The following is a 14,245-nucleotide window of genomic DNA, read 5'->3' on the forward strand; positions in this document are numbered from 1 at the left end:
TAAGTGGTTGAGACGTGCTTGTTTAATAGCGATTTTATTGCTTCAGTGTTATTACCAGAGTTCCCGGGAAAATATTGTGTAGGGTAGTGTCGCTCTTAAAAAAGCATGAAGCTGCATGCCTTCAGAGACGCATGTTTGAGCAACCATGAAAGAAGCCCAAGATCAAGTGAGTATTTTCCAGGATTTAGAGCTGCATGATAATTTCCGCTGGGCCAGTGATGCAACCTGACCAATTCAAAAGGTTAATTATAATTTGCAAAGGTACACTATAGACAGTACAGCAGCCACGGTGGCATGTGCAACAAATGTGGCACTTGTGCATTTCGTTTTGGCCCTGTCTGTAGTGCACTTTCACAGATTTAAATATAAATTACAGACTCTCCAAATCCTCGCCCTAGTATTCAAAAGGTTCTGCCAAGTGCTGCTGCAACAGTCTTATCCAGAATGAAAACAAAGGTGACCAAATTATTTGGAAAACGTAATTATTAGTAAGCATACGTGACAGTCTGATGTATGTATCTGAAGTCCAAGTTGTACTGCCATACACCGGGTGTCCCGTGTTACGTGAGCCAAACCTTAAAAATATGCAAATGCCACATAGCTGGACAGAACCAAGGTAATGTTGTTTGCCATCGTTTAGATACTCTGATTTCTTGCGTTCTGCCTAATTGCATAAATAGTCTTAATTGATCAACTTCTAAAATACATTAGGTTGATGAAAAGTATCACTGAGAAAATTGTAGAGCAAAATAACCTCGCAATGCAGCTTTCTGTTCCTCAATATGTGCTCCATAAACGTGATTATCCAAGCATGAGTGAAGCTCACAAATATATGCAAAGTGCCTGGAGCGACCAGTCGTGTGGCAATTTTTGTAGGTATGACACATCGCATTGCTTGTGCTATACCTACACCACATGTCTGTAAAAGGTGTAGGTAGGATAGGGCTTCTTGGGTGTTGAACTCATGTGGTACACCACACAAGAGCAAGGGCAGGACGGGGGATACTTTCTCTTTGGGAGACATTCTCTGGAACTCCAGAAGACTAGCCCACTGCCCATTCATCGGGCTATGGCTGTTGGGCAGGACCCAGTTTGAATATGCAGCAAAGGTTAAGTCAGTGAAAGGTGGGGGGAGGGCGAGGTTTAAGCCGCCAGAACGTAAGACTGCAAATGAACGTTGCAGCATGCAAGAGCAGAAGGTGACGCCTCTATTTCACCTTTGTGCAGTGGTTGCAGGATTTGGGAAGAACAAAAAATGCTTGATTATGAGCGGTAATCTTTAAGGTTGCCACATTTGTGTTCTGCTCCACCACTAGAGGGCTTCTTTATTTTGAATGATAGTGCAACCCACTGCCCCATTCCAGAGGGGATGCTTGTAGCATCCATCCATCTACAGCAAGAAACATTTAGAGTATTGTTAGAAAAAAAAAGCGAGGAAGAGATTGATAGAACCGAAGTTATTACACGCATAAATAACTGTACAGTGCAGAGATGTAGGTTTTAATAAAGAAAAAAGATACAGGAAAGATAGGCAAAATGCTAGACTGCGTTAGATGTAGTAAAACCTGATTAGATCTAGCAGGCTAAACAACTCTTTATCAGTGCCCATATCAAAGGGGATGCCAATAAAAATCATGAGTTGGTGCTAAAGTTTTTCTTGGCAAATATGATGGAGATTTTTCACATCATGTGCTTTTGTGATGGCACATTGAGGCTGTCTTGCATAGGCTTTAGTAAGTTGTATGCACTGTTCTTGTGTGCTGTAGCATGTGTGCAAATACTGGTTTGTTCATTTCATCGGCTCAATTGTGAGGAGACTGAGTGCAAATTTTGCTGCAATGTAGTGCATTCCCAGCACATCCATCAATGTTTCGTAGAAGGTCCCCAATGACAAGACAGAGGCAGCTCAAAGCTTGCAGAACGTTAAGCAATTATTGTAAATGTTTTGCAAACTTGTCATGCCTGCATTGGTTATCCCTATTGAAGGGCATCCACAGTATTCATCGTCCTTTAAAGATGTTCTGCTATTCTTTAATGATCTTTGGCTAAGGCCTGTGGCTTTTTATCTCCAAGGGCTTGACCAAGGCAGCAGTTAGGGCTAGTTCGTCTGTCATGCGGAGAAACTGAGCAGTGCTAAATGGACAATGGGGCGGTGGAACTACGAACGACAGTGTATGTTATTGTTATGTCTGTCCTTGACCATTTTAGTACTCCAAATAATTGTTTTAGCATTTGTTAGATCTCTGCATACAAGCATACAGGCTGCCAGCACCTAGCTCTTCTAAAGCAACGAGGATTTCATTGCACAGAAGGTAACATATGCCCAAGCACCCTGCACCCTACAAGCGGTATTGTTTCTTCTTTTGCATGGAGGAAACCAGGCTGACTACACTGTCTACATAGTACATGCCTTCATTGAGCTATGCTGAGCCAGGGATGTTGTCAAAATTAAGTGAAAGCAAGGTATCGTTTTGCGCTAGAGTTGTCAGAATAAAAAGGCATATGAAATATTGACACTGGAGGCTTGTTATAACATCAATCTTGTAAAACTCTGTACACAACACTGAGCCACAGTTGATGAAAAGGGGTTTTCTGGCCTTGCTAAAGTCGGAGACAGCCAGGATCGCAAACGCATGTCTTATCTACAAAGGAATTCTTACTGATCGTTAGGGTTATTCCTGTAACGGTTCATAGAGGTCTTGATGGAATTGGAAAGCAACGCCCTGACACCATGATAGCATTGAGAACATAAATACAGTAAACTTCCGTTTATTCGACTTTGGCTAATTTGATCCTGACCGAAGGACCCGGCAAGCGCCCATGCATTTCTATGGGTGCAAATGTTCATAATAAGTTCGGTCCTAAAATTGGCATTCGGCGGATAATTAGAACTTGACCAGACCGCACGCGTATGCCTGACCCGTTTGGTAACGCGAATAACAACTCCTATAGTGGCAGCGTCTGTCTCGGTGGAGCTCAAGGAGTGCGTTCGACACGACACTTCCCGTCAAAATCGCCTATTTTTGGTCCATCCTAGGATGGTTTTTTCAAGCAATAACGGTACCATACAATGTCTGACTACGGTATTTACCCCATTCTATCAGGTACCTTTTATTTGCCTAAGGAAATTGGGCCAAAAATTGCCTGCATAGTGCAATCGGATACGAAACCAAAACTTCCTTTGTGGTGTTTGTGCGCTTTACTGAATAACTTGGCTGTGTTGCGGCGAAGCTGACTTAAAAGAAATTGGCCGCCGAAAAATGGGTGCACATTAGATTTCTACTTTGGACACATAGAAAGTAGGTGCGCGCTTGATTAGGAGGTGTGTTGAACTTGAGTAAATACTGCCAAGTGAAGCAGTGGTGCGCTCTGGCGTTGTTTTTTTCACCATCTTGTCTAATTCAACTCGCTAAATAATTCGATCAGTTTCGTCGGTCCCGTCAAGGTCGAATTAATGGAAGTCAACTGTAGTACATTTAAGTGTGGTGGCACTTGCTACCACCCCGTTTCTGAGAGGGAGCAGCTGACATTCATCATGATCATGATTGTCTGGTCATCTTGTGGCTTGTGCAGCCCTCACAAAAAGAAAAAAAAAGAATGGGCACAGAAAAGGAACTGCAAAAGGCAAGCTCAGGCTTTCAAGTAACCGAGTGATGATGAGGTCTGAGGGGGAATGAGTTTAAGTACCTTGCTAGTATGAGTACAAATTGATGGTGTTTAATAAACATCTCCCCAAAAGAGTAAGAAGGTGTTGTGGCATTTCTTTTTCTGATGCTCTACTTTTGTAGTCAGTGTAGCATAACTTGAAGCACCTGGTGTATGCGACTCTTTCTGCAATACCTTTGGCTGAGCGTTCAACTGTTGCACTGAATTACCATTTTGCTTGAAGTTTAGTTTAATACCATATTTATAGGCATTACTTCCCAGTTTTGTCTATATCCAAAGTGGCTATCATTTGCAGCAATGCCACCCAAGCATGTTGATTCCACTGCAACAGAGCAGTGGTGCCATCTTTAACAGCTACAATGAACAGTAGCCATGATTATGCCCTCATGGATAGCACTACCATCCTCTTGCAGTGGAATTTTTCAGTGGGGCCACTGCAGACAGCACCCACTTGAACGGAGCTTGTGATGCCAACAAACCAACCTTCATGCAAAATGATGCCTTTGTGCTCAATTTGACGGGGGATTAGAGCCGTGCACACTCGATGCCCCTGTTAATACAACGCTCAGTATGCCGGATGTGCCACATGTGCCAAAACTTATAAATATGCGAGTGCCACATAGCTGGAATAAGGTAATGTTGTTTGCCAACGCTTAGAGCAAGTTGGACTATTTTTGTCTTTTGCCAAATTACATAATTAGTTACTATTAATTAGCTAGCTTCTCAAGTATTATAATCAGAGCAGCATTGTCCATCAGAAAATAGTAGGTCATCATGAAAATTTCCAGATCGTTCTTTCTGTTGCTTCTACGTGCCATATGAAAAAATTTTCAAGCATGAAAGAAAGCCCGACAAACACAAAAATTGTTTTTGCTAAATGAGTAAGGTCTCTATATTTATTTTGGAAGGCGAGGCGGCGAGCGGAGCAGTGACTAGCCTGGCCGAGAGTTTGAGTGCATTTTACTTGTGACTCGAGCTCCACGAGATGCGCAGCATGATGATGACTGAAGATGATGTGCAATGAAGACGACGATGCTACGCATGGCATTCATGTTGGCGAAGGTGCAACAACAGTGATTTTTTCAGGACCTTGACTTCTGCAGTAGCTGCAGTGACATAGTGCACTTCCTTATTTGGCTCCGAGGGAACCATAGAGTATCATACAATTGCTAGAGGGAACTGTGATGCTTGTGCAAACGGGCTGCGCAGCCAGTGCAGGGAATAGTGGGTAGTGCACGGCTCTGCCTAAACTTCGTCGTTCTTGGATTTAGATGGCTTCATGACTTTGCAAAGGGATCGTTTTTAAGCAAGTACTGCATTATAAATGATTAAACATTGTTAGAATTGTTCAACAACAGGATTCAAACACAGGACCTCTAGCACAGATGCCCAGTATAGAAACCATTACACCACAGATGCACTGACAAGGGGAACCACTCTAATTAGTAGTGATTATGCATGCTTGCAGAGTCTTATTATTCTCTGCATTAAAAAGAATATGAATTGCTTTGAAAGTTTAAGCCAACTTAAGCCCAGATAAAGCATAGTAAACAAGATCGCAAGAACTTATGCAGCCTCAAGCACGAAGACCAGACAGGTACTACAATGTCAGATGCACTGCCCATCATTCCCATGGTGGCTGATCAATCACAGCACCAGGGTTCCCTCTAGCAATGAAGAAAACTGTATTGAGGGAACCTTTCTTTGCAAGAAAACAGTGTCTGTTTCATCCCCACTGCAGGGCAGAGGCTTTTCCCAGCAATCTCCTGTCACTCCTGTATTGCATCCCAGGCTAGTTTCACCACACCACCACATTGTCTGGTGTCCATGGCTACATGTTCCTTTACATGGTACCAGTTCTGTTACTCCAACATGTCTGCTTGACAAACCACATGGGCTGCCGGACTGTCAGACCAGTTCTCTTTCCTTTCATCTAACTGGTTTTGTGAGGCACCAACAACTGATGGTAGGAGCACCAACGTTGTACAAAATTACCTGCTGACATAAAAGTTCTGAAAAATAATTGAATAAAGGAACCGAGCTCTGGAACCACTTCGTTTGGTCAGCTGAAATAAAAGAGTCTTCATTTCAACATATGTAATTAATGATATGCATGGAAAGAGAGAAAATTAAGCTTGTGATAATGCGAGGGTCCGCTCGAGTGCAGTTGTGCTCTGCTCTGGTTGCTTCCAGAACACTCTAGAGGTGCACATTGCTCTCGCTCTGCCCTAGACACCTGGGGGTTCCTAGAGGTGCACCTGACATTGCTCATTCCACAGTAATTAGTTTCTAGATCATTGTAATTGTACTTAATCATCATCATACTACAGACTACCTTGACACAACTCCATTTGGTGCCTTATATGAACCTCTGTATTAAAAGTAGATGAATGTAAGCAAATCGTTTTCTTTTTTTTTTTTTTCTTTGCATAAAGTGAACAGCCTTTGTGGCCTATTGATAGCATGGTCACTTTTGAATCTTGTCATAGATACCTTTTGTAATACCATTTTTTGCTAATGGACAAAAGCTACATCAGATCGGCATCTCAAAACCTTTGATGTTCACAGTTATTGCTAATTGTGCTGCTACACAGGTGTACGCTGCTGACGTACGCAAAACCTAGCAAGGCACTGCCAACAGCAGGTCAAAATTGGCATTAGATGAACTGCCTCAGTGTCGCTTGATGGGTGCCAGAGTCAGTCAAGATCATAGTCGGTCGATAGGCCTGCTGACCTTTTCCGCTTCTGCATTCTTGATATTTATATTTTTTCTCTCTTTGTGAGCAAATCATGCTTGGGGTTATTTCTGAGACCACTGTGGTTGAGTTGCTCCCCATGTGAGAGGCAGTGGCGCCACATTTTTATCATTCTTGTCGAGCCCCTTACTGCTCTTTGTCTTGCTCTGGCTTAAGTCATCACCAACTTGCCCAAACTGCCATGCTTTTGACTTAAGTAAATAACGAAAAAAAGAAATTGCCAATGATAACAGTTGCATGTGCACACATCTAAGGTTGAATTATGTGATGGGCACCAGCTTCTGGATCGCAGTAACTGTAAGCACAACCCTTAAAATTACAATGGCTGGGACTCGCCAATGTGTCAAATAAATGGAAGCACTGTGTATAGGCTCTCAAATTGGCGCGCTCATTTCATTGAACTAAATGCACTCTTTTCTGTGATTAGTTAAGGATAATGGCTGCCATGCTTCCATACTATATGTGGATCAGTACTTGTACAATGGTGCTTTGCAAAACTGAGTTCATTAACTTCAACTGCATCATTTTTCTTTTATGCCCTTTCATGCCCTGAGTGCACAGATTGAACTGACACATTGCTGCTTATAAAAGTACTTGGCTGTCCAAGGCCATTTAAAATATAAGGGAAAATCGTGGCCATCTAGGTGCCGTTATCGTGTCCCTTCCTAGTAGCTTGTTCTGTCACTTGTGACAGATTCTTTTGTGCAATCGCTCAAGTATCTGCTGATGCATGCACTGCCACAGCAGATTATCTGTCTGTTCATAGTAAAGTGCAGTAAATTACATTCATAATGAAGTAAAATTCACCTGTCATATTTCCCGCATCACAGGTTAACTGTGCCTTATAAAATGCTAATATTGCTGCGCCATAATTATGTGCCAGCAGTTAATGCTTGAGCCACTTGTTAACAGCCACATGTCACTGTGGGTGCTGAGCCTCTGTTTACAGGTTATAGGTATGGGTGTGCTAGAGGTGCATGTGCCAGCTGGAGAGCCTGGAGTTGGCAACACTGCACTGCAAGCCGGCTACACTGGGCGTTGTGCCCCATGTGTGTGGTTTTACTTTTGGCCAGCTATCGCTTTCGCTGAAGTATTTATCTATAATTACCCTCGGGGCTTACAAGAAGCATTATAGAGGGGAGAGGCTGTAGTATATCAGTACATATAAAATAAATACAAGGAGAAGGGAAGAACATAGTTACATTGCAAAGAAAATACAGCAACTACAGGTAAATGAGCACAAAAGTAACACAGCAAAAATAAACACTTAAAATCACTATTGTCTTATCGTTGTTCTGCTTGCTGTACTGGTGCATTTGTGAACAGCGTCGTTGCTGTGATAGCAAGGCTGGCCCATAGTAATCAGTTTTTTATCTATGTTGCAACTGCAGTCATAAAGTCTTAACTGACGCAACCACCGCTGAGTGCGCTTGAATGTGCAATGGTACACGTGTTATATAGTGGACAGATTCAAGCCCTGGGGTTTGGTTTAATGTTTGCCAGCAATGCTTGACGTAATATTGCTACCAATGTGTTGCTCTGTTTCTTGGACACAAAATTATCCATAAACAACTAGATTCTGCTTGTTCAGGTTTTGTTTGTTCATTAATTTATTCATTCATTTTCTCACAAAACACCCCCAGCACCAGTTTGGTGTTATTGTGGGACAAGAAAGTAAACAGAAGTACAGGAACAAAATAGCAAATCCAAATTAACAGTATGTAGCACATAACTTCAATAAACACATAAAACACAAAATTGAAGTTGATATGAAAAATCAGGTACAACAGCAGGTACAAATGAATAGGATAAAGCACACAACTTCTAGCAGATAACTTAATGATGCACAAAAATGAGGTTTACTAAAAAGAAAAAAAAAAGCTAGTGTTTCTGTGCGCCATTGCTGTCCTGTGACAATTTCGGGCTTGAGTGACAATATATTTTGCAGGGAAAACACAGTGAAGCCGGGAGATGGAAATTCAAGATTATGAGCAAACCGAGAGCAAGGTAAAAGCGGGAGCCAACATTTCGACAAGTGAACTTGTCTTTTGTTCTTGAAAAAGACAAGTCCAGTTGTCGAAAAGCTGGCTCCCGCTTTTACGTTGTTCTTGTTTTGCTCATATGTTTTGCACGGTCTGTGGTCATTTGCAGGGCATGGGGCAGACGTAAAGTGCGTGGACTGGCACCCGCAGAAGTCGCTCATTGTGTCCGGCAGCAAGGACAGCCAGCAGCCCATAAAACTGTGGGACCCCAAGTCTGGGCAGAGCCTGGCAACCCTGTGCGTATATTCTCAGGACGCAAACCATGTCTGCCTGCATGGCACACACTAAATTTATTTTGGTGCTTTTGGTGTGCCTCAGTTTGACTCTTTACATTGGGGTTCCGGGAAAGCTCTTGGCCTTGTGTTTGTGTGAATGCGTGCCTGTTTGCGTGCAGTGATGCCAGAAAACGCACTCACATTTCACAGAGACTCGTTACTTGCTTTTCAAAATCAGGACCATAATCTAAGACAAACTAAAGTACACCCAAAGAACAGGGAATGGAAGCATTGAAGGCACTGGCGTAACCTTCCATTATGAGTCAATCACGACTGCAGCTCTTTGGCATGCAGAACAGGCATGCTCTGTTGTGGTTTTGTAGGAGTAAAGAGATTGCCCACGAGATAAATTAGCGCAACAGACCTTTTTCTTCCACTCCTGTGTGCATTGCACCAACCTTCCTCATCGACAATTGTAAAGATGTAAATCACATCAAACAAACAAATCAAACAATTGCAATGTGTAAAGATGTCTTGTGCACATTCCCGAGTATATGTGTACCTCCTTCACAGCCACGCACACAAGAGCACAGTGATGGAGGTGAAATGGAACCGCAATGGCAACTGGCTGCTGACAGCTTCCCGGGACCACCTGCTCAAGCTGTTTGATATTCGCAAGATGAACCAGGAGATGCAGACCTTCCGTGGACACAAGAAGGAGGCCTGCAGTCAGTACCCCCCTTGTTTTCTACACAATTTTATGGCTGCTGCACACAACTAGCCACCCCCTGCGATTATAACTGGATGGAAATTTGGTGGTACTGCCCACACGACATTTTGTTAAAGGATACTGTGACACCGTAGGGGTGCTGGGATGTGGAACTTGGCTTGGCTTAGAAGGGGGCTGTGACTGTGCAACTGAAGAAGCTTTCTGAAAATGAAAGCTTTAGAAAGAGTCCTCACTTACTTGCAATACCTCCTGCTTGAATTCCTTTTTTTTTTTCTTTTTTTTTTACTCATGCATTTCATTGCACTAGCTATGCACGATCCGTAAGGTTCCATAGCTAATGGCTAGTATGTGGCTCATTTAGAAATATACATATGAGATACTATTATACAATAATACTAGTAATGAGTGTGGTAATGAGTCTATTGAAATTGATTCACGTTCACTGCAAGAAAATACAACACTTCACAATAAACACAAGAATAACTGGGTAATAGTAGTACATATATTTGCAAATGAAAACTTATTGTGTAGGTATTAGTATTAGTCTTTTCGATAGGTTAACAAAGAGAACGGGAAAATTACAACGCTTCGCAATAAACAGAAAAAAGACCTGATGAATAATAGTTGTACATGGTATAACAAAAAGGGAACATAAATATCTATCAGTTCAAGAAGCAGAGAGAATTACTTCAAAATAGTACTTATTCATTGCTCTCAGTAAGTTCTGCGAGTTCTTTATGTAATGCAGAATACCGTTCCAGACTTTCACTGCAGCATACTGTAGCAGCCGTTTGCCATAGGTGTTTTTTATTGGTGGGATATTTAGGTTACCAAAAGTTTGGTTCCTAGTGTGGTGTTGTGGGGTGCAGAGTAACGAAATAGGGAATGACTTGTTGTATCTCGTAACGTTGTTAATACATGTGGCTAATCTTAATTCCCATACGAAATCGAAAGGCAAGATCTTTATCATAGAAAACAGGGGTTTGCTTGTTTCTTAGTATCACAAGAAAGTTATTGTGTGTATAGCTTGTTTTTGCAACCAGCGTACTGGTTCAAGGAGGGAGTTATGTGTCAAACCTCAGGATTCTACACAGTAGAAAAGGTGGCGTTTCACGAGAGTAAAGTACAAAATGTGGAGTATCGAAACATAAAAATATTCACGAGCTTGCACAAGGGAATAACAACTTGAAGGTAATTTAGAACAGACAGCATCTAGCTGAAACTGCCAATTTAAGCAGCTATCTAGAAGGACACCAAGGCAAGGGAAAGAGTCAATACGATCGAGGGAGCAATTATTAATGCGTAGTGTAGTATATCATTATGTGGAGTAGTATTAGATCGGGAGTGGAATACAGTGGAATCTCGATGATACGAATCTCACGGGGTCACGAAAAATATTCGTATCAGCCGAAATTCGTATCATCGAAACAATTAAAACTAGCTAAATCAAAGAGTCAGTGGTGAACTCACTCAGACACACGTATGTAAAAAGGATTTATTTCTTGTAGAAAATTCTCTAATGACCTCTGCCTCTTATTCTTTGTCAGGTCAATTAGCAGGCTTTGTTCAAATCCATAAAAAACGCGCGCACGTGTCGTCGCTGATTTCGTTCGCGCACGCCTCAGAACTTAGCGCGCATGCAGCGTTTCAGCCGCCGGTGGTGGGTCCTTCGCCGTCGCCCACGTCTAACACAAAGAACGCGGCCCGAAGCACAGCAGCCACTCCGTCCAATGGCACGCGGAAAATGAAGAAAAGCACAAAAGCAACACAAGTGCCACCGCTTCAAACTCTTCGCGCCCAGTCGCGGCCTCCGCGCTGTCCGGCGCCGCATCCGCGCCTCCGCACCAAAAGAGAGAGGGACAAATCGCGTAACTGCGCGCTGTTCTCTTTCACTGCCATCGGTGGGGCTCATGCTCGCGGTCGCGTCCATCCGTGTGCTGGAATCGTGCCAACTGTTCAGTTGGCACGATTCCAGTCCAGTGGTCTCTCCTCGCGCAGGACCACTCTCCTCGACCACGATTCCAGTGGTCTCTCCTCCGCGCAGCGGCGCAACCTCCTCCCCTCCTTAGCAACCGGCGCGCCGGTCAGGGGCGCAGCTGCGCATAGCAACCGTGACGTCACACAGTAGCGGTAGAACTGGCGCGCGTGCGTCGGCGGTGGCACCGCCGCTCCTTCGCCAGCCGTTTCGTTGCAGTCGAGTGAGAGGCCCGTGTTGCGCGCCATGCGGTTCGGAGAAGCGCCAGTGGACGCCGGATTCCCCCAACACCAAACGCCAGAAGAACAAGGAGCGAATGCGCATGCCACGAATGAACATGTCACCAGATGCGAAAGCAAGGGAGGCAGAAAAGAAACGCCAACAGCGACTGATCAGATCGCCGGGTACCAAAGGCAGGGAAGCAGAACGAAAGCGGCAGCAGCGACAGGCGATATCGCCGAACACCAAAGCGAATGAATTGGAGCGCAGACGGCAGCAGCGTCTGGCTTTCGCCAAGCACACTTTCAAATTTCCAATGTCTTCGGTAATTTTCGTATCAACCGACGCGGGTCGAAAATTGATTCGTAACAACCATTCTCTAACACGTTGCGAAGTAATGGGGCTCAGCCGGGACCACAGAAAAATTCGTATCATCCAGAAATTCGTATCAGCCGTGATCGTATCATCGAGATTCCACTGTACCATATATTTTGTCTTATTAGGAATAATGGTAAGCTTGTAATGTTTGCCCAAGTGTAACAGAACAAATAAAAAATGGCAATGCACAATTTGAAACCATGCACTATAGACCCACGTTCCTGTATTCTGTAGCAAAACTTCCCGTGCTGTTTCTACTCAGCATAACCGGACAAACTAGCATATGCACTGGTATTTTATTGCGGAAAGATGTTCATGCATAATATTATAGAAAAAACGGGATTTCACAACAGAGTGCTTTAGCACAGACTAAACCACTTAGACAGGCTCAGCACTGATAGCCGCACAAATCTTCAAGATGCCCTGGCTCTTCGAGAAAGAGGCTAATCCGAAGCCCTGCCTGGCATTCCCTCTGGGTAATTGTAAGAAACACTATTGGTCCGTTCAATCTGTCTGCGCTCTTTTCATAAGTTCACTGCTTAGTTCCGAGCTGGTTTAGAAGTTCAGCCGCAATATGAGACAAGGTCTTTACGGAAATGAAAGCAAAAGTACTGATGTAGTGCAGGTCTTGTGCATTTGCCTCTTGCACCTTTGTGGCTGGTGTTGACCAGCGCATGCTGTGGTGGCGTCCGATTTGGGGCTGCTGGGCCAGTCGTTGCCAGCACGGTGGAATTAAGCAGGGTAACAGTCAAGTCCAGCAACAGGGGGAAAAAACCTGATTCAACTTCAGTTGTTGCCTGTCTATGTGTAGTAGGGGTGATAAGAAACTACTTTGAATTCATGTTCAGGTGTCTTTGCAACCTGGGCAGGACACGTTCAAGGGCCGTGTGTGAATATACTGGCTTCTCTTGTGGACGTGGGTGCTGTCGTTGGCGATTTCTTGTAGCGCTGCCTGCCGCCATGGCTCTGGAGAAATTGTGTGCTGTGGCAGCCCCAGCACTGACATCATTCCAGCGGTGCAGAAAGTTCAGGAAAACGGCCTGAGTGCTATCTGCACTTTTTGATGCCATTCAGAGGATACCACGTTTGCACCACTGAAACCATCAGTGAAGTGTGCCGCTGCATGAACTAGTTGACATGGTGCAGGTAAATCAAATGAACCTAAGGGTGCAGCTTTTTCTTAGCACTTTGAGCTCGCCTATAGCCAGTTGCAAGATAAGAATTCAGAAGCTCCTCCCGCATGCTGTGCCTGCCTTCTATCCAACTGCTCACACAAATGAAAGAAGGTGCTACCAATGGTCAGCAGCAGGCAGAATGTGCCACTACCAGGTGGTTTGGGCACTAAGAAGAAAACTCATCGCTCAAATAGCATGCTTGAACCACTGCTGTAAGGAGCAGAGGCTGACAAATGGATGCAGACGCACACACATGGCCATTTCAACAGAGGGCATTGCATATTGTCACGTGGTGGTGACGTGAAGAACACAGTAGCAATACTGTGATAGACAAAACTAACTTTTATTGGGCGAACCTGTGCCCACAAAACAGGCTACACTTATAGCACAACGATAGCGGCGAACACGGTCGACGATCGTCGAAAAATCTGATCAGCGGTTCAAGCGCGTCGGCTTTTATACACAACCGTCGAATGTTCCAGACTAATCGTTGGGACCCGCGTGCCTTCCATAAAGTTCTACATCTTTCGCGTCAGGCGAATAAATCAGATAACACAAGGTTCGGCAACAACAGACTGCGGATAGAAGCATCGATAACTTTCCAGAATCTTCGGATACATGCAAGCGCGTCCCGCGCTGAGCGATAAGATTTGTTAGGCGGTGAAACCTGGTCGCCCGATAAATATAAATACACGTGTCAATACCCCCCTCTTAAAAAGCATCGTCCTGATGCTACAAAGAGAGCGAAACACAAAGGGACATAAACATAAGTAAACAACATAACAAACATAAGTAAGATAAATTAAACATAAGTAACAAAACAACGAAAAGAAATAAAGCCCAAAGGTCAGTTACGCGAAGTCCCAAAGTTCGTCAACGCTGGTGGTACAGCTTGAGCCGCACAACGTGGACAATTTCAGGTCGTGAGCGGCGCCGCTGTGACAGCGAAATGCCGTCTGGCACGACCTCGTAGTCCAGTGCACCAATACGTCGGATGATCTTGTACGGTCCAAAATAGCGGCGCAAAAGCTTCTCGCTCAGTCCTCGTCGGCGTATAGGGGTCCAAACCCAAACACGGTCACCGGGCTG

The 14,245-nt window shown here is 44.1% G+C and overlaps 1 protein-coding gene across 2 annotated transcripts in view; it reads left to right on the forward strand.

The window, feature by feature from the left end:
- Window positions 1-14,245, forward strand: part of LOC139055839 (pre-mRNA 3' end processing protein WDR33-like) — a 219,083-nt gene that overhangs the window by 95,336 nt on the left and 109,502 nt on the right. For both annotated transcript variants that reach the window (XM_070533385.1, XM_070533386.1), the window contains 2 exons: window positions 8,574-8,700; window positions 9,253-9,407. In XM_070533385.1, the coding sequence (XP_070389486.1) occupies window positions 8,574-8,700; window positions 9,253-9,407 (282 nt within the window). The remainder of the gene's footprint in view (window positions 1-8,573; window positions 8,701-9,252; window positions 9,408-14,245) is intronic.

This window comes from Dermacentor albipictus, chromosome 2 (genome assembly GCF_038994185.2).
Source record: "Dermacentor albipictus isolate Rhodes 1998 colony chromosome 2, USDA_Dalb.pri_finalv2, whole genome shotgun sequence".
In the NCBI taxonomy this organism is placed as follows: domain Eukaryota; kingdom Metazoa; phylum Arthropoda; class Arachnida; order Ixodida; family Ixodidae; genus Dermacentor; species Dermacentor albipictus.